At 41.1% G+C, this 20,446-nt stretch overlaps 1 protein-coding gene across 1 annotated transcript in view; it reads right to left on the bottom strand.

Annotated features, from left to right (window-relative positions):
• Positions 1–17,384: 17,384 nt before the first annotated feature.
• Positions 17,385–20,446, bottom strand: part of LOC126234487 (uncharacterized) — a 37,689-nt gene continuing 34,627 nt past the window's right edge. Inside the window, exon 3 of the mRNA XM_049943182.1 lies at positions 17,385–18,193. Within this exon, the coding sequence (XP_049799139.1) occupies positions 17,994–18,193 (200 nt within the window). The 3' untranslated portion in view covers positions 17,385–17,993. The remainder of the gene's footprint in view (positions 18,194–20,446) is intronic.

The raw sequence follows: 20,446 nt of genomic DNA, 5'->3' as shown, positions 1-20,446 counted from the left end.
TCCTGCCACGGGCATGGATGTGTGTGATGTCCTTAGGTTAGTTAGGTTTAAGTAGTTCTAAGTTCTAGGGGACTGATGACCTCAAAAATTAAGTCCCATAGTGCTCAGAGCCATTTGAATCAAACTGAATTATTTACCTGCCTGCCTATGCAACCATTAAGCCGGTCAACTCTGTATAAACCCAGTAAAAGTATACTGCAGACTTTTTCATATCTGCATTTTTATATCAGAAGACACATGTTCAGTCCTTTGTGAATAAGCAGTTTCATGGATTACTACAGTATGTGAATCTGAACAATGCTTCTACCCTACCAAATTTCTTTATTTAGTTGTTTTACAGAGTCTGTGGGTACCCACCGCAACCATATCTCCTAGTTTCTTTGTTTTAAGAAGTGTTTTTGTTACCTGTTTTTCCTACATAGCCTATACAGGTTCTGCCTCTACCTCTCTATTACTCGCACATTCTGACTTATTATGATGTAATATGATCCTCAGATGGTTATACGTCTCATATGGCAATCCATTCTAGCTGTTTTAATTTTATCCAGTGCACTAATTTGTAATCCAATCATTCGTATAAATTGCCATCCCTTATCTTTCCATTATTATGTCTTTGTAGCACCTTCTCCAAAACACGATTTCCATGGACTGGAATCTATCTCCCATTTCCTTTGTCGAAAAAAATGTTCAAATGTGTGTGAAATGTTATTGGACTTAACTGCTAAGGTCATGAGTTCCTAAGCTTACACACTACTTAACCTAAATTATCCTAAAAACAAACACACACACTCATGCCTGAGGGAGGGCTCGAACCTCCGCCGGGACCAACCGCACAGTGTATGACTGCAGTGCCTTAGACCGCTTTTTTTTTAACTCATTATGTTCGATATAGTTCGTTGCGTTTGGTCGGGGCGGACGTCACAAGACATCCGTTCAAATTGATCGCTGCTTTCTTATTACAGAGAGCACGCAGCCCTCTGACCGAACACGCTGAGCCACCATGCCGGCTGACCGCTCGGTTAATCCCACGCGGCCCATTTCCTTTATCATGTCCACACTTCTAGCACACGGTGCTTTGCACGAAACACTTGTGCAGTCTCTTTCTTGTAGCTTTGAAAATATTGTCCTTCCATGATACTCGATGTAGTTAGATACAATACCAGCTTTTCATGTTTTGTTTCATAGATCATGAACATCACTTCTAGTCAAGTCAATTACTGATCAAAATAGGGGTTTTCGGAACAAAATTGCGAATGTTCTTTTCTGAACCGTCCTTTATGTTTTTTGGGATGCTGCAGACGAATGTTATGTTTTCTGCCGTGTAGGATGTCGGATTCTCAACGAAAAAAAGCAAAAAAAAAGGAGCTCCAAAACTTTTTCAGTTTTTCGCTTATATGTGGAATAGTATGCGTTATTCCAGGATGACCAATTCATACAGAATTAAACTACACTAAATTTCTTACAAAATGCACTGGCCAAGTCTGATATTCTGACAATTGGTACCTACGCCAGAGAAGGCTTAAAAGCGGCGATATTTTGGCCCCTCTGCGAAACGTTAAAAACGCAAAACCATTACAACGTGAAAAATGTAGTTACTTTCAACATAAAAAATCTCTACACCACTAATTTTACTGCAAGAATCCTCCGAACCATTCACTTTCCTCATAAGGGGGAGGAAGCAGCGAAATGTTCTGCATCATGCAGACAAACGACCGCTTCCACTTCTCTGTCTCTCTTCGGAGGTATACATTCAGTATATTACGCTTAAATGTCATTTTTTCGAGTGATTGACGGGAACGCAAATTTGATGAAAACATAGGCAAATTATACTTACATTTTATTTACATGGCACTGAATAGAAAGGTGAAAGTTAAATCTGTATGTAGTAATGTACATGAATCATGAAATGAGTGAATTGGGCTCAGAAATGTGTGTTCAGATTGAGTCGGTATTTCATCTGGAAACGAAAGAAAACTTTAGTGATCGAATGCGTGCAGTTTACTCGTCTCCGTTTGGATGTTGGTGGCCCAGACCATGTTTCTTGGAGACTACGAGGTCCAGGTGAAGGTTCTTTGGCAGCTGAAGGTCTAGAAAGTGTCAGGGATGTGGAAAGTCCAGGATGAACAAATGAGTTGCTTTTCTTCAGTTGAATAATGTTATGATAGGCATTTATAGGCGGAGGTGCATAATGCTGCAAAATATTACATGAACTAGTTCGATCTATCGCCTTGGCTGCTTTAGACTGTGGTACAGCAAGGAACATATCCAGGTCGTGTTCGTCTTCTGTATCAGAATTGTCGTCGGCGTAGCAACACGACCCACGACACTGAGAGCACAGTTTCGTGCAGGACAGTCCTGCTGGCCTACACACACTGATCTCGGCAATCAGTCTGGCATTTGTAAGACACAAGCTGGAGAAGCCTCTAGGGAGTTGGGGTTTTCATTGTGGTAATGACAGCCAATCAATTTTTTGTCAACTCACACACCCACTGCCCTGCATTTAAGTGGTTTCCGATGCAACTGCTGGTGGACTCTGAGTGTGTGTTGTTGAGATGCAGCTTTCGTTGGAGGAATGGAAGCCGTGTTTCGTGTTTTCTGGTTCCCTGTAGGCTGTTGCCTTGTGGACTGTTGCCATGTACTGCTTGTGCCACAGCTTGTTGAGTGTCGTAGTAGGATGATTACCACCATACAGGGCAATCAGAAATTTTTGACCATGAGCGGTTATTTCTTTTGAATGGGATGAGGGATCAGTCAATTTGTTAATGTGAGATCCGGTTTTTGGAGAGGATCTACAAATATATAACGTTCCCTTGGTTGAACGCGGAAGTAACGTCGTCACGATTCACTGCTTGGTGAAAGAGCATGTGGTTGGCGACTCTATTCACCACTGCATATCCCGGATGGTAGAAGAGCTGAGGCTTGAGGAAATTTACAGTGGAGGGGGGAGTTCGGAGACTCGTCATCATGACCAGAATCTCAACATCTTCCTTCGAAGTTGCGACACTCTTTTGAGTTGAACCCAGGGATTCAGGTGTCCACACTATCGGTATGTCTGAACCATCATCTTCCTGCTTGGAGACGATTACACTTTCGTTGCATTTTGTCACGAGTCTGTCATTGTTTTCCACATTAGACAGAAATTTACTTGTGAAAGTGTTGGTGTCACGTCGCTGCTGAATTGTACCTCTACACACTGCTTTTAGTTTGCCGTCCACAAGAGTTCCATGGACTTTATAATCTTCTGTTCATTCGACCACCCATCATTCACAATTTTCGCTCACTGACTGTATTTACTTGGACATAATGGATATATGAATCGTAAATTTATTCCACTCGACCATACGATGAACTTGTGCAACAAAATGCTCCCATCACGTATTCGTCCTAATTGGATCCAGGGCAGTATGGATGGGAGATGACACAGAATGGATTCGCTCTCATTACCGCACTGAAATCCCCAGCTCCAGATAGGTTCCTTTAGTTTATATCATGGAGATAGAAGACAGATTGCTAAGATCGGTGTGTGCAGGTTAGCAGGACTGTCTTGCTCGAAGTTGTGCAACAGTGGCAAGGGTCGTGGCGCAACATAGGAGACAATTTTGATGTAAAAGACGAAGACGACCTTCACAAGCCCCTTGCTGTACCGTGGTCTAAAGAAGCCGAGGCCCCGGCCGGAGTGGCCGTGCGGTTATAGGCGTTACAGTCTGGAGCCGAGCGACCGCTACGGTCGCAGGTTCGAATCCAGCCTCGGGCATGGATGTGTGTGATGTCCTTAGGTTAGTTAGGTTTAATTAGCTCTAAGTTCTAGGCGACTGATGACCTTAGAAGTTAAGTCGCATAGTGCTCAGAGTCATTAGAAACATTTGAAGCCGAGGCGTAAGAAGGAATTAGTTCATATAACATTTTTCAGCATTATGTACCTCTGCTTATTAATATGTGTGTTCAAATGTGTGTGAAATCTTATGGGACTTAACTGCTAAGGTCATCAGTCCCTAAGCTTACACACTACTTAAACTAAACTATCCTAAGGACAAACACACACACCCATGCCCGAGAGAGGACTCGAACCTCCGCCGGGACCAGCCGCACAGTGCTTATTCATACTTCTCTGTCATAACACTGATAGTTCAATTACAAATGTTTCAATTGAAGAACAGCAACAACTCATTGTTCAGACTAAATCTTCCACAGCTCCTGACCTTGGCAGGACCTTCAATCGCCAAAGATACCTCACCTGGACCTTGTAGTGGCCAAGAAACGTGGTATGGGCCACCAATATCCAAGAAATTTCTCGTACTTTTCACTTTACTCTCTTCCCGTTATGAGACAATTACATGATTCGGAGTTCCCTTGAAGTACATTTAATGCACTTTCACGTTGTGTAGAGTTTACTGTAGATAATAAGTACATTTTTCGAGTTGTAGTAGGTAGGAGTTAGCTGTTTTGACTTTCGCAGACGGACAAAAAATGGCTGGTTTTAGGCGAGCTCTAGCGTCGGTATCGCTCTTTACAGTATCAGATCCAACTACTGCATTTTGTTGGATATTTTCCGTACTTTAATATTCTATGGAGTGGTCATTCATTTTCAAAAAACGCATTGTTATCGAGATATAAGTGGAAAAGGGAAAAACAGCGAAAAAGTTGAGGATTTTTGTGTTGTTCGTTAAAAACTCGACCTCCTACAATGCAGAAAAATTAAATTCGCATTCAGCCTTCCAAAGAGGGTAAAGAACCTTTGGTAAAACGAAAACTACAGCAGTTTTGTTACGATATAACCGCTATTTGATTGAGCTATTCCACGCGGTATGAGTTACAGGAAGTACTCACGAGAGTTGTGCCTTGAATATTTCCGATCAACATCCCACTTCTCGTATTCAGTCACCAATTTTCTAAGCAACTAACTCACGTCTTCTTTATCCACAGCAAAAATCTATTGGTCTTCTAGAAACGGTACGCTACCCCCACTTTCATGTACTATTGGGAGACCCATACTTCTACATTATTTGCCTAAAATTCTTCATCCCGTCAATAGGTTTCGACGATGTAATGCATAGGCCTTTCTTTAGCTTCAGACTTTATTTTGTTAGACAGCAAGAGAGACGGCCAAGGAGATATGTATAGAGAGGGGGGGCCAAGGAACGAGAGAGAGAGAGAGAGAGAGAGAGAGAGAGAGAGAGAGAGAGAGAGAGAGGGAAGGAGAGAGAGAGAGAGAGAGAGAGAGAGAGAGAGAGAGAGAGAGAGAGAGGAAGAGGAGATGGAGTTAGAGGGGATGAGGAGAAGATGGATGGGGGAAAAGGACTTAGGAGAAGGAGGTGGGCAGAGGGGGAAAAGGAAAAATGCAGAGGGGAGAAAAGAGGATGAAGATAGAAAGGAAGGAGGAGATCGAAAACAGCGAGAGAAAGAGAGGGGAGCGGCGGAGATGTACGGAGAAAGGAAAGAGGAGGAGCTGGACAGGCAGAGTAGAGAGGAAGAGGTTGACAGCGAGTGGGAGGAATGCAGAGATGGTATTAGAAGGGCTGAGGAGGAGATGGATGGGGAGAGGAGATGGACATAGGGAGAGGAGGAGCTGGATAAAGGGGAAGAAGTAGACGAACAGAGGATCCGAAGTTGACGTACAGTTCAGCGAGAGACAAATTGGCAGATAGTTTGGGAGTGGTGCAGGAGGTGGACTAATAGAAGTTTGGAACAAATATACGAGGTGTGGCTAGAAAAAAACCGGACAGGTACTGGTGAAACAATAAAACGAATGCAATAAGGCTGAAAGTCGCGTGGCCTCTCACGTGACTCTCGCTCCGCCTACTGCTCGAGTTTCATCTGCCTCCTGCACTCAGTCTGCCCGTGGCGTCTGTTTTAAGTAGTTGATGTTTTGTCTGTGCGTCGGAAAATGTTGAGTGTACAGAAAGAACAGCGTGTTAACATCAAATTTTCTTTGAAACTAGGAAAATCTGCAAGTGAAACGTTTGTAATGTTACAACAAGTGTACGGCGATGATTGTTTATCGCGAACACAAGTGTTTGAGTGGTTTAAACGATTTAAAGATGGCCGCGAAGACACCAGTGATGACACTCGCACTGGAAGACCATTGTCAGCAAAAACTGATGCAAACATTGAAAAAATCGGTAAACTTGTTCGACAAGATCGCCGTTTAACAATCAGAGCAGTGTCTGAGTTAACAGGAGTTGACAAGGAAAGTGTCGAACAAGTTTACCGATTTTTTCAATGTTTGCATCAGTTTTTGCTGACAATGGTCTGCCAGTGCGAGTGTCATCACTGGTGTCTTCGCGGCCATCTTTAAATCGTTTAAACCACTCAAACACTTGTGTTCGCGATAAACAATCATCGCCGTACACTTGTTGTAACATTACAAACGTTTCACTTGCAGATTTTTCTAGTTTGAAACAAAATTTGATGTTAACACGCTGTTCTTTCTGTACACTCAACATTTTCCGACGCACAGACAAAACATCAACTACTTAAAACAGACGCCACGGGCAGACTGAGTGCAGGAGGCAGATGAAACTCGAGCAGTAGGCGGAGCGAGAGTCACGTGACAGGCCACGCGACTTTCAGCCTTATTGCATTCGTTTTATTGTTTCACCAGTACTAGTCCGGTTTTTTTCTAGCCACACCTCGTATACCCAGAAAACGCCGGGTACTCTTCCAGCATTTATTAAAAATAAGAATTTCATGAAGTTCACTTCAGTGAAAGGGCATAGATTTGGAAGACACATATTTACAGATTATTCACAAAGAAGTTGATAACAAGCACTCGAAACAGAAGACGTTAAGTAAGAAATATGTAAGGATTGTCCGCAAGAATATTACTCATACTCGTTTAAACAGCTTGTGCTCGCTCAGCCGGTGCACCTGGGCAGTCATAGCTCTGGTGTAACTAATTTTGTAAACCATAATACATACCACATTATCTGCTGAACAATTATCTTCTCAAAAATTACATTAGGCTTTGCGCTAGAACTCTCTGAGTGCAATCCACAAAAGTGATCATATCTCTCATCAGAACTGTGCGTCGTTTTTCTGTATATATTATTGCACAAAAAATGACATTAGCGTTCTTCTGAAGAACTTTTGGGGAACTATTTAGAAATGTGATCACCTGTTTTCTCTTGAAATTCTGCAAATCTTCTCAAATTTTGTACAGACTACTATAAATTCGCAGCATATCTATCAAGAACGTAGAAAAAATACTTATTTGTCGAAAGTCTGGAGCCAACTTCACCAGACTGTCTCGTCGAAACCTTTTGGTCCTGGTACACTAATATACGACGGATAGCGTTGTTGGAGGCTCTGACGACATGTTAGGGTTTGTGGCAGGGTGGTTCTCCAGCCGAAGTAGTTGTGGCCTGAGGTTCAGACCGTGCATCAGGCCTGTCTACTTCTAAGGTCGTTGCTGTCTGTACCCTTGCTAAAACACACTATGAGAGACGTAACAAAATATACTGCTAGAAATACTTATTATTTGGGGACGATAGGTCGAAGATGGATCATCGTGTGACTGTTCAACTTTTTCGTGTCCCGTTTCTTGAAGAGCGTTACCATCAGTGTTGAATCACTTGGCAACTCACATTCCACCTTAAACAACAAAAGTGATCCAACAAGCTTTGACGGCCACTTTCCATTTGTAATGCGGTGAATAGCATGAAATGACTGACGGAATAGCAGCGCGCTCTCCTGCAGTGGTCACTTTCTTTACGGATCATTTTGAACAGTTCGGATTAAATTTGTCTCCGTTTCTACCATATTAATTCATTGATATGTTGACGGCAGTTTTATGAGCTGGTCACACGGTGCCGAAGTTGTTTCTGAACCAAAAAAATAGAATCCACCTGAACGTCTGGTTCACTGTCGAGATCCAGAGAAGAAAAGCTGCCATTTATGTTTCAGATGAACTAAAGCCGGATGACCCCTCGGGCAATCTGCCTCCCACAAGGTGATACACAGTGCTCCCAGACTACGAAAACTTCCTCATTCAGTCCAGAAGAGAGCAGTTTGAAGTACATTGATGTATTTGGATTAAGACATTAATCAGCAAAGGGACTGGTTCGAAATATCGGCTGTCAAGATTGAGGCACTAAGTTAGAGCTGTCCATGAAACCAAAATGTTGAACTATGACACTGAATCACTAATAACTCACGTATTGTGCTTCTCCTCTTCTGTGGTGCTACATCAAGAAGAATTTTCCTCGAAAACTTGGATTAAAGCCTAGGATGACTAAGGGGATATTGGTTCCACTTACAGAGCGCAGAAGTAGTTATATCGGTTATTCCATCTGTACCGTTTCCACAGCTCTGCAAAACACCAGTGGTACGTTAAAAATCGGGAACTCAAGATATCATCAGTTGCTGGTCAGAGCCTCACTAACAAACCAGAACTACGATGATAATGAAATAATTTCTCACTCTTCTATATGTTGACATTCATTTACTAAAGGAGCTCTAGATAACAAAGCGTGCAAAAACATCTTCAACCCGGGTAGTGTCTTATAAGTTCAGTGCTGTGAGGAAGTGAGGTCTCCGCGTTGGCGATTCCGCCGAATTGGTTAGTTTCATGAGAGAGCAGTGGCCCCACCAAGGCTGACACTGGCGCAGTCTCTGGATGCATGACATAATGACGGCATGCGCAGATTAATCTCAAGCCATTTGCTGCTCAGTGTCACCAGAGTTGCAGATACAAAAATGAGCTGCTCCTGACGATGGTGATGAAGGTGACCGAAGAAAGCTCGAATTTTTACACCGAGTTGATATGGCAAGAAAATCAAGATGGAGCTTTGCTTGATTGCGACGGGGATGGATTTCATTGGAAAACATGTATTAGCTGCACAGATGCGTACTTATGGGTCCCTCAATGCATCCAGAATAATCGAAAAGGGCTTCATATAGCGGTGGATTTAAAATTGTATAAAGTTCATGGTGATGACTATGTGTGAAAGTAATTTCACATGTCCTCAACCTTTCTTAAAAAGGTAGGCATGTTACAGTTTTTTCCATTTCCTACGTGGTAGAACTTATATCACAGAAATAAATTTTGAGAGCCAATGTTTCCAATAATGAGAATAAAAAAAAAGAAAAAGGAGAATGAAGTAGGGACATAAGCAATTACGTTAAGGATTTCGATACCACTCACTGTGTACCAGAACTGTTGTCACAACTCTAGTGCGATTTTGTATATATTATGTTGTGAAAATGGCTCGGTCATGATTGCATTTATCTCATAATCTATTGTGTGCACAAGAGAATCTCAGTAGGTTTTTCTGTAGAATTCTAGGGGAGCTATTCATAATTGTGATCACAATGAGTTTTTTGTGAAATTGTGCAGAACGTTTGAAATTTTCTACAGCTAACAATAGAACTTTCGCATATCAATCAAGATCTTTGAAGAAATGTATGTTTTTCGAAGGTCGGGTGTCAACTTCACCAACTGTCCCTAACTTCGGTGTTCAAATTACAGGAATCTTTACAGTAGCGAATGGCAAACCTGATTAATTTCATAAAGACAGGAACTTGAAACCGTTGGTGATAATCATAATCGTAATAATATTAATAACGTTCGGGAAGTTAATGCGGAATATCTGTGCACGAGCTGTAGTTGGTCTAAGCTTATCTATACGTTCGTTACGGGAGTGACATCTTGCAGTACGTTCGGGAGTTTGTAGCATCTTCATAGATTGTATATCCCTTCTTTGGGGATCTGTCTTCAAGCATTTGTCACTCCAGGTTTTTCACTATCTTGGTGATGCCCTACCGTGGCTCAAACAAACCTACGATCATTATTCATGCTATCCTTCTTTGTGTACATTTAATATCCCCTGTCAGTATTATTTAGTATGGGGCCCATACACTTAAGCAATATTATTAAGGTGAGAAGCAAGGGCGGTTTTTAATCTCATTTGTAGACTAACTGAATTTTCTGAGCATCCTTTCAATGATGTGTAGTCTATCACCTGCTTTACATGCAACTGATTCTATGACTCATTTCATTCGCCTAAAAACTGCTACATCTCAGTGTTTCCTTGAGCTGACTGATTCCAGTTGTGACTCACTGATAATGCAGACATAGGATACTACTTTCTTGCGCCTTCTAAGTGCAAAATCTTACATTTCTGAATATCGGAAGTAACTTAGCAATACGTGCACCATTTTGACATATTACTAGAAGAACCAAGCTGCTAGTAAAAAACATAATAGGTTCTGGTAGACAGAGAGAAGACAGGTAAATGTGTCTGAAAAAGGAAACAATGTGTATGGTTAGCGAGGAGTAACAAGAAGAGAAATTCGTATGGTTTGTCGACTGCATCATTTGAACGTTTTGTACATATTACGGGAAGCAACTGCTGAACAACCAACTGCTCGGTGTGCATTGTCAAAGTTGAGTAAAAGCATCATCCACACTGTGTCGTGTCAGTGCAGGTCAGTAAGCCCTGAATATCTGTTGTTACAGGGGTGCAGGTGCTGCTCCAACAGGAAATTAGCGGTAACGTGCGATGCTATCACTCATGTGGTGTGTATTGACAAACACGGAAAGCTGTCTTGCCTGCGAGGAATAGTGAGGTTATCAGCCAGACTGACAACTACATACTCTCCTACCCTGTAACAGGCTACATCATAGACCTGCAGCAATATCTTACCTACTTAAGAAGACTGACAGGCTTATCCAATGCACTACACTATATCTTAAAAATAATGGCCCGTTATACGTTCCTTGAATTACAGTTTAAACATATTTTGAAGAGAGGAGGAAACAACTTTATTCATCCATTACTGATGTTCATCTTACTATCTTGTAGCTGACTTTAAAAATTTTCTGACCTATCTGGTTATCTAATTATTATGTCATATACATCTAATTATAATGATTATCTAATTATAACGTCATATACAATCTACGGAATGTCACCTGCTCCAGATGTACTGATTCGGTTTATGTTTACCACTGTTTTGTCAGATCCATTTCACAGTATAGTATTGCATTAAACTTCTTCATCCACTTTCCATAATATTGTTTTCATGTTTATATCATTTTTTTCGTGCATTCACTCTACCTTCATCATTTTCTTCTTCGCCCAGTACCAGTGTAGCATCATAATTCTGGCTCTTTATTCAGTTTCTACTCCTTTCTCGAAAACAATGCTTAATTTTTCTATAAGTAGCGTCTACCTTTCCTACTCACATGCTTGCTTCAACAGTTTCTGCTTTTCTATTTTAGCCATTCCGATTTTAAAGCGTTACAGGTTCTGTAAATATAACTTCTTAAAATTAAGTGTTCCCTTGCTTCTTTATTTTGCTGCATGTCCTGTCTTTCCATTTTTCATGTATCAAATCTGTAATATATCTCATTATCCAAAAGTGTCTGGTGGGCCTATTCTTCCTGCTTTGTTTTCACCAATCTCTGTCTTCACTGTTTAATATATCAAAGCTGCACATTCATCTTTCCCTGCATTCCATCACCCCATTCCGGTTAGACGCCATCTGTTGTTTCTGTTCTCAACAGTCTGAATCTTTTCACTTATGTAGACCCCCTTTCCTGCCTTTCTGCAAATTGTTTAACTTCATAGTATAATTCATAAGTGATATATTTCTGTCATAGTCCACATTTGCTCCTTGAAATGTTTAGAGTTCAAAATATGCATTCTAAATCTCCGCCGTACCATTATGTACATTATATGAAATCTCATGATGCCTTCAGGTATCTTCTGCATATGCATCTTTCTTCCATGACGTTAAAACCAGTAGCTACGAAAAATTTTACCAGGCATTTTGTCATTTCATTCCAATCCTCCTGCTCATGTGCTACAGCCCTTTTCCTTGCTGTATTTTTTGCATTAATGAACTGCAGTACCCCACCACTGCTAAATATTCAAGTCCTTTGACGTACTGGATAGTTTACTGCCAAGGTTCTTTTAAATTTCTTTTCATCCGTCTGTGGAGCCAGCAAACATCTATATGTGTTCCATTGTTGTGAGTCGTGGCTTCTTTTCATCTGGATAATCCGTTCACTACGCACGTCATGCTGGTTAACTTGCATTCCTATATCCTTCTTTATAATTAGACTTATTCCTGCATAAGCTTATGTAAGTTTATGTTGATAGCACATACTCAGCTGACAATAAATCCTGTTCTCTCTGCCAACGCACTAACTCTCACTGTATCTAATTTTATCTACTCAGTCCTCTTTCGAGATTCTGTAGCTTATCGCAGCGATTAAGAGATCTAAAATTCCACACACCTACTTACATAACGCCAGATTTCTTTTTTCTTATGACATCAGCATCCTGAGTAGCTTTGTCCAGAAATTCACATAAGATAACAGTTGTAGTTTTCCTTTGGTTTCACCTGTTTCTCTATACTAACAAAGCAACGCAATGCTGCATAACGATTTAAGGGCACATGATTCGTTCACACAAATTTTTCCCCCTGTTGACTTCTAAAAAGTCTACTACCCCTCTTCAGGGTCCATATCTTAGTGTAGCCTCTGTCTAACCTCTCCATAGATTTAGCTATTTCCACTGTCTGACACGAACAGTGAGGCACCTAGAAGACTTCGTCAGATATCCACCGTCAGTGAATATGTAAATTATCTGAGCTGAAACTCTATTTGACAAGCAGAATGGTCACAAGAATATCAGTATTGTCGTGTTTAGAGCTGTAACCAGGTTTCGTACAGTAAATAATTGACATGTCTAGTGTAAAATATTGAGGAGATGGAAATGCAGGATACTTGTATGAGAAAATATTATCAGCACCTGACCGAGTTTGAAAGTGGCCTCATGTAAGTCTCTATTTGGATGTCTGGTGTAACCGCGCAATAGCCATATTTGTGCTCCATTCCGATGTGACAGTGATTAGTTGTCGTACTGTATGGGAAATCTATGGCAGGATTATGCATCATCAAGGTTTTGGATGATCCAAGTATGACATTCACAGGGGAGATTTGCCTAATTGTACATCAAGTAAATCGTAACCCCTTCACATCTGCGTCTGCCAGTTCTGTAAGTTTATATTCCAACCAGTTCTACAGGTGATGAAGGGATGGAAAGAATGTACAAGAAAGGGAATTATTCAACAAATGAAGCTTGGCAAAAATTTTGTAGTGATGTGTGACTGGAATTCCGTAGTAGAAAAAGGAAGAGCAGGAAATAGGGCAGGAGAACATTGAGTTACACAGCTAACACTTGGTCACGGAATCGTGAACGAAGGTAATATACTTGGAAGTGCCCTGGGGACACTGAAAGGTTGCACACTGATTACACATGGGTAAGAAAGAGATTTCAAAAATATATTTTAAAATCTAAGACACTCACAGTGGCAAATGAAGAGACCGATTACAATTTATCAGTTATTAACTGCAGATTAAAACTTAGTAAATGGTGAAAATTTAGGAAATTAATGAGATGAGGCCTGAATAAATTGTAAGAACGAGATATTGTTGAATGTATTAGAAGGTACAACAGGCAACGTTGGACTGAAACAACAGAAGACAAATTGGTAGCTTTCAGAGATAAAATACGGAAGTCGGTGGATGATCACATCTGTAAAAAGACAAGGCCTCTTAGAAATCTCTGGATAACATAGAATATTCTGAATTTAAGTGACGAAAGGAGAAAATATGAAGTGTGGAAACTGAAACGAAAAAAAGGAATTCAGATGTATGAAAAATAGCTGAACTGGAATTGCCGGAGGTTAAATGTGGCGCTGTAGGACGTCCATAACTAGGAGAACTTATTATTTCATTTATTCTTCACAGTTGCAGCCTATTACCTGAGAAGATAAAAGAGGACATATAGGTCACATTTTTTGTGGATGATAGTAAATGTGTATATTAATTATTTAGTCCTACTACATAATAATAAAATGACCTAGGTGAAAAATAGATGTCGACTAAAGCAAGACCTTTGAAAATAAGATAAAAAGCTGTATGAATATCAGGAGCTCAGATGGAATACCAATAATAAGCAAAGAAGGGAAAGCTGAGGGGTGAAAGGAATATAGGGAGTGTCTATATAAGAGAAACACTTTCAGATGGTATTATAGTTGGAAAAGAAGTAGATGAAGATTAGACAGGTGATGATCAGATGGCAGATATGATACTAAGAAAAGAATTTGACAGAGCATTGAAAGACCTAAATGCGAACAATGCCCCCGAGTAGACAACACTCCCTCTAATTTATTGAGACCTTTGTGAGAGCCATCGATGACAAAATTACTCCATCTGGTGTGATAAATATATGTGACACGTGGAATACCCTCGCAATTCACGAAGGATCCACTAACTACAATTCCAAACAAGCGAGATAGTGACAGGAGTGTATACTACCTAACCATCACTTTATTAAGTCATGGTTGCAAAATACTGACAAGGATTACCTTAAAAAATTGATAACTGTTACACGCCAAACTTACGGGATCAGTTTGGGTTCCAGAGAAATTTTGGAACGCATGACCAAATAATTCCCTACGGCTATTCGTAGAAGTTAGGTTGAAGGAAGGTAAAACTACTTTTACAGTGACATCTCGTGGACATCGGGTTTTCTGCCGGATATCAGCGTCTTCCAAACATGATATTTCGACGTCATTACTTGACGTCTTCATCAGGTGTTCCCAATATTTGGAAGACGCTGATATCCGGCAGAAAACCCGATTTCCACGAGATGTCATCTTATCGCCGGGAAAGTCTAAGATGCTTTTACAGTATTTTTACATTTCGAGAAAGCTTTTGACAGTACTGACTGGCCAAAACCGGCCCAAAATTTTATATAGCAGGGATAAAACCTGGCTGGGAATGATTATTTACAGCTTGCGTAGAAACCAGACTGCAATAAAAAGAATTAAGGGATGTGAATGTGAGCGAAAGACTGAGAAACGTATGATATAGGTATGTAGCTGACCACCAATGTTATTCAATCTGTACATTGTGCAAGCTGTAGTAACTATTTGGAAAAAATAAAGCCATTAGGAAGAAATAAAAACTTTAAAATTAGTAAATGACAATGTAATTCGGCTAGGGAAAGCAAAAGATTTGTAACAGTAGTTGAAAGAAATGGATACTATCCTTAGAAGAGGTTATAAGATGAACATCAACAAATGTAAAACGAGGGCAATGGAATATTCTTGAATTTAGTAAGGTGATGCTGAGAGTATTAGATTAGGAAAGAAGACACTAAAATTGGTACATGAGGTCTGTCATTTGGCCATCATAATAGCTGCAGGTGCATGAAGTAGAGAGGATATAAAATGCAGAATGGTACTAGTAAGAAAATCATTTTTGGAAAGAGAAGTTTGTTGACTCTAAAACCTATTTTAAGTTTTAGAAAGTGCAGTCATTTCTGAAGTTTTATTTTGATTTTTTTTTTGTTTATTTACTTGTTGTAAGGTAGTCTCATATGGAAGTGGAACGTAGACGATAAGCAGTTCAAACGACAAGAGAATACAAGGTTCTGAAATGTTATGCTACAGAAGAATGCTGAAGCTGAGATGGATATATCGAATAAGAAACGAGGAGGCACTGAGTCGAAAAACCTGACTAAAAGAAAAGATCGGTTGACAGGACACATCCTCAGCCACCAGGAATTAGCCTGGAGAATTGCATCAAACCACAGATCATAGCGAAAACAACATATGTTTACTGAGACAAACATAACAGTACCTCTTCTACTATTGGTAGTCTCACGGCAAGCTGATATTTGAGTTTGGGTTTTGCACAAATTCGATTTCGTGTTGTCAGTAAAGTTGGTGGATGTTGTAACATCAGCTTCTGCTCAGAAGTTGAAGCTTTAGTGTCGTATTTCGGAGAAGGAATGTCTGCCTCCCCTCTCGTCATCTAGAGCCACGCACTACCGACGGCGCCGTGTGCTTTGGGGACTGCTGGCAAAGTTCTTGTAGCATTGTTGCGGAGCAAAGGCAACGCACGTTTCTGACAGGCACCGATAGCGACGCATAGGGACCAAGCGAATCCAGCATTGCGCACCCACTGAGCCACGTCTTCAGCAGCACGTCCAGACTCAGTCTCAGTGTCCGACAGTCTGCAGTCTTACGCAGCCTTTGACCGTTCGTGTCTCAGTGACATGAGTATCACACTGCATGATCCTCTTCAGTTTGCTGGACTTTATTGCCGTTTGTTGTTTTGTAAAGTTTCTTCGCAGTACTCGGAGAAAGATATAAGTTAAGTAAACTTCTGTTTATTGTATTTATGTGTTCACTAATTGTTTCTGCTCCTGTACAGTTTCCCTACGACGACAGCTGCTGCACCACTCCTTAGAAAATCTGTGTTCACCGTGGCATAGGAAGTAGTGCACAAAACGACATATTTCACCTTTCCCGCTAATGTTTATTAATCAGTTTTTACAAAATAGGTAAAAAGAATAAAAATATAGGACGTGTCTTAGGAAAAGAACACTCTGTAGCGGTAGGACAGAGGTGAACTTTGTGGCAGAGTGTATTGTAAACTATTGATTTCAGTTACTGAAGCAGGTTTCCCATGTCATGTTACACCCAGTCACTATTTGTTGACGCCGCTCCTTGGCAAACAAGAAGAATGTGTAGGAAGCTTTGTAAGTGTATCCAGTATTTTTATTATATATGTCATGAGAAATTAACATAATTGCCTGGTGTAATTTCTAGTGCATGTTGTGTGTTTAGATACGACTTTGTACTGGGTACGTGACGAAATTTATGTAATGATTAATTGCCAGCTGAAATTGTTTGCGGAACCACGTGGACATCCTAGCTTCCTTTTCCCTTTCAGTGCTCTTTGACTGTTCAGTATTAGCTTTCTCATGTATTTGCAGTAGTTTAAAAAGTTTATCAGGATGATGTACTGTCCACATTTTTCTCTAAGTAACACGTGCCATGTATTTGATTGCGGACCTTCATCCATTGAGCAGATATATTAAGAGCTCTGACGTACAGTGGAACACATGCCATTTGAGAGTATGTTTAATCTAACAAGACGATTTGTGTTGATCTGTATCACCTAAATACATTATACTTAACTTACTCTCAGATACTTCTAAGGTCTCAATTACTTCCCTTCAATAGAGCCTCATGTGTAATTTATTCCACCTCTTAAATTTCGCCGGCCGAAGTGGCCGTGCGGTTAAAGGCGCTGCAGTCTGGAACCGCAGGACCGCTACGGTCGCAGGTTCGAATCCTGCCTCGGGCATGGATGTTTGTGATGTCCTTAGGTTAGTTAGGTTTAACTAGTTCTAAGTTCTAGGGGACTAATGACCTCAGCAGTTGAGTCCCATAGTGCTCAGAGCCATTTGAACCATTTTTTCTTAAATTTCAGCTGCTAAGTTAACTTTGACACTGAACGTGTCTACGAATGGCAGAGATTGTTTTAAGATAGACATCGATGCTCAAATTATTACAAAGGGTGTTATTTCACTTGATGCACATTTCATTAAGACTGTTTCGTAAAACACATTGTTAACGGGCTGCACCAAATAGTGGAGACAACGGAGCTTTAAAATTACAACGTTTTCTGCTGTAAAATGGATCACTAATTGCCAAATGGTTCAAATTGCTCTGAGCACTATGGGACTTAACTGCTGAGGTCATCAGTCTCCTAGAACTTAGAACCACTTAAACCTAACTAACCTAAGGACATCACACACATTCATGCCCGAGCCAGGATTCGAACCTGCGACCGTAGCGGTCGCGCTGTTCCAGACTGTGGCGCCTAGAACAGCTCGGCCACTCCGGCCAGCCACTAATTGTCAGTAAAGAAAATTTAATCACACACTCACAAAAATTACGAGATCGAATGTATTTACTATCCTAAACAATTTTCCTGTAAGCGTAAAATTAAAAGCTACATATGACCTTTAATTTATCTTGATTCTTCTTCGTTTGATCAGAAATTCTTTCTATGTTACTGAACAGCTCCTTATCACCTATCGGATGAGTGTACTTGCATATTAATGTTAACTTCACTTATGTTATTTATGACAAAAAGAGATCTTTCTGCAGGCCGCAGGCTTTCAATCGAAAACCTCTCCGCTCTGTTCCGAGCTGGTCTGGTAGCCCTGCGCGGTGGACCGAAGGTTGTTTTCCTCCAGATGCGGTGAGTAAGACAGGTCGTCGTCGTCCTCGTTTGGCCTCAGCTGGCGGAGTTTGCCGCGGGCTGGACACACGTTTCTCACCTTGAAGAAGCAGCGGAACAGAGGCACCAGGGGAAATTCTGCAACAGGGTAGGGAACGACGTCCAAGTGCTGCCAATTTGTACACAGTTACGTATAATGTTGTACAAGCTTTTTCATAATTAATGGTTCAAATTTAAACTGATTAAAATACACCATAGTAGAAGCAGGATGATCTAGTCATAACATATCGGTTGTGAGACTGTCGTGCAAGCGAGGTAACTACCCGCCGCTGACCTCAGCATGCAACGATTTGCTAGAGATTACAAGTATATTTGAAATTGAACTTTTCGAGTGAGCCCTCACCTAACTGGGTTCGGCTCTCATTCATGGCCTATTTTTGGAGAATGCAGTAGATGTACGATGTAGCACACTTTGCTGCTGATGTAACTGGATGCAACATGACACCTGACGCACCAATATAGTGCAGTGGTACCTACAGCAGGGAGTGGGCTTTGGCCTACAAAAAACTGGTTCAAATTGCTCTAAGCACTATGGGACTTAACATCTGAGGTCATCAGTTCCCTAGACTTAGAACTGCTTAAACCTAACTAACCTAAGGACATCACACACATCCATTCCCGAGGCAGGATTCGAGCCTACGACCGCAGAAGGAGCGCGGTTCCGGACAGAAGCGCCTAGAACAGCTCGGCCACAGCGGCCGGCTTGGCCTCCAATATCATCTGACTAGTGTCCTTGGGATTTTAATGAGGTTGCTTCAAAAGCGAGGTGTACGGGAATGCCACTGATAACGTTTGAGGCGCAACGAACTGTACAGGCATGTCAAGATCTACGAGATGATCCGTGGGTGCTGGAATCAACTGGTGACTTACTATAGACACAAATGCAGTGTTGCACTCAAAGGCGAGAGGCCACGTGGAACATCTCCTTTGACTGTCAAGAGTAGCAGTAAAATATCATGTAAATCTAAGGTGGATGGAGAAGAAAGGAAAGGAAAGGGAAGGAACTATCGATGTCACCTGCGTCGGAAATTTATGCAGAATGAGCAGTGTTGAGCAAAAATATGAGTTAGACCGGAAGTCGAGCGTGGGATTTGCAGCATATTATGCACTTTCGTTAATCACTGCCCCATCCGGACACAGTGATTATGGCACTTGGATGGACTATGTCGGTACACCTCCTGGCCAGCCCACATTCCCATCTAGCGCCAGGTATCCACGGTTTCCGTCCATGTCCTCCACGCTCACTATGAGACTCGCGTCATGAGATTCAGGAGGTCGGCCGTAATTGTGCGTCCACACTGAAACTTGTGGATTCATTGCTCATTGAGGCGAATCAGTTTTATGAAAGAGTGGTGTCCGTACGGGTACTGCACATCGGTGGCGCTAGGTGTGAATGTGGATCGGCTCGGAGGCGTGGCGAGATAGTTTGCGCAGTCATAATAAACGCTGCGTCCGGATGGCGCACTCGTTAACGCAACTGCCCAGTAAGCGGTAAGCGGGAGGTCCAGGTTTAGAGTCCTGCTCCAGTACACATTTTCACGCGGTATCGCTGATTCCATATATAGTCCAAATGCAGCTGACAACAACTGTTTTCTCTTTCCTTTTGTGTCTTCCCACTCCACTCTCAATTTACAATAGAAGTATCACAGCTGCGGATTCAATGTGCTGTGTCCGAAAGAACAGACACCGCTCATTCACACAAATTGTAACACGTAACGTTGTGAAGTAGTGCTTGCTAAGGAAGACCAATAGTGAAATTTGAGCACAATTAGGTGGTGATCTGGTCATAGAGGTTACAGTTATACATTTGAACTAACTAGGACAACATTTGAGTCTGAAATCAATGGTAGCTTCTTACTTAGAAAATCAATCGTTTTTCGACCCATTTTTGATGAAACATATTTGCTATATTATCACATCCGTTTACCCGCTTTCATTAGTAAATATAATATCACCTGTATAATTGCACTTAACAAGTAGCATGTCCAATAATGTAAGCCAGTGGGCTATGTTATCTTCCATTACAAATACGAAACTTATCAAGAACAGGGGAAACCCGAAGATAAAGAAAAAATTACATATATCGATGCAAGGTAAGACACAACGTGTCGATAATTCACAAACACAGATGAAAGCCAAGTAAAGAAAGTTCCTTTTCCTTCTGAAGCTAATTCTGTCAGCCTTTGTGGTAATTACACTCTCGCACACTTATTACTACCACGGTTTACCTGCTTTACACTGATTTACATAAAGACATCAAATACACAGAAAAAACTCCGTTTAATACCTAATTGTATTAATGTAAGAAAAAAACCATTATTGTCAATGCAT

The sequence above is a fragment of the Schistocerca nitens genome, chromosome 2, assembly GCF_023898315.1.
Source record: "Schistocerca nitens isolate TAMUIC-IGC-003100 chromosome 2, iqSchNite1.1, whole genome shotgun sequence".
NCBI classification, from domain to species: Eukaryota; Metazoa; Arthropoda; class Insecta; order Orthoptera; family Acrididae; genus Schistocerca; species Schistocerca nitens.
Note: the sequence above shows the minus strand (reverse complement) of the source record. Positions and strands in the feature narration are given on the sequence as shown.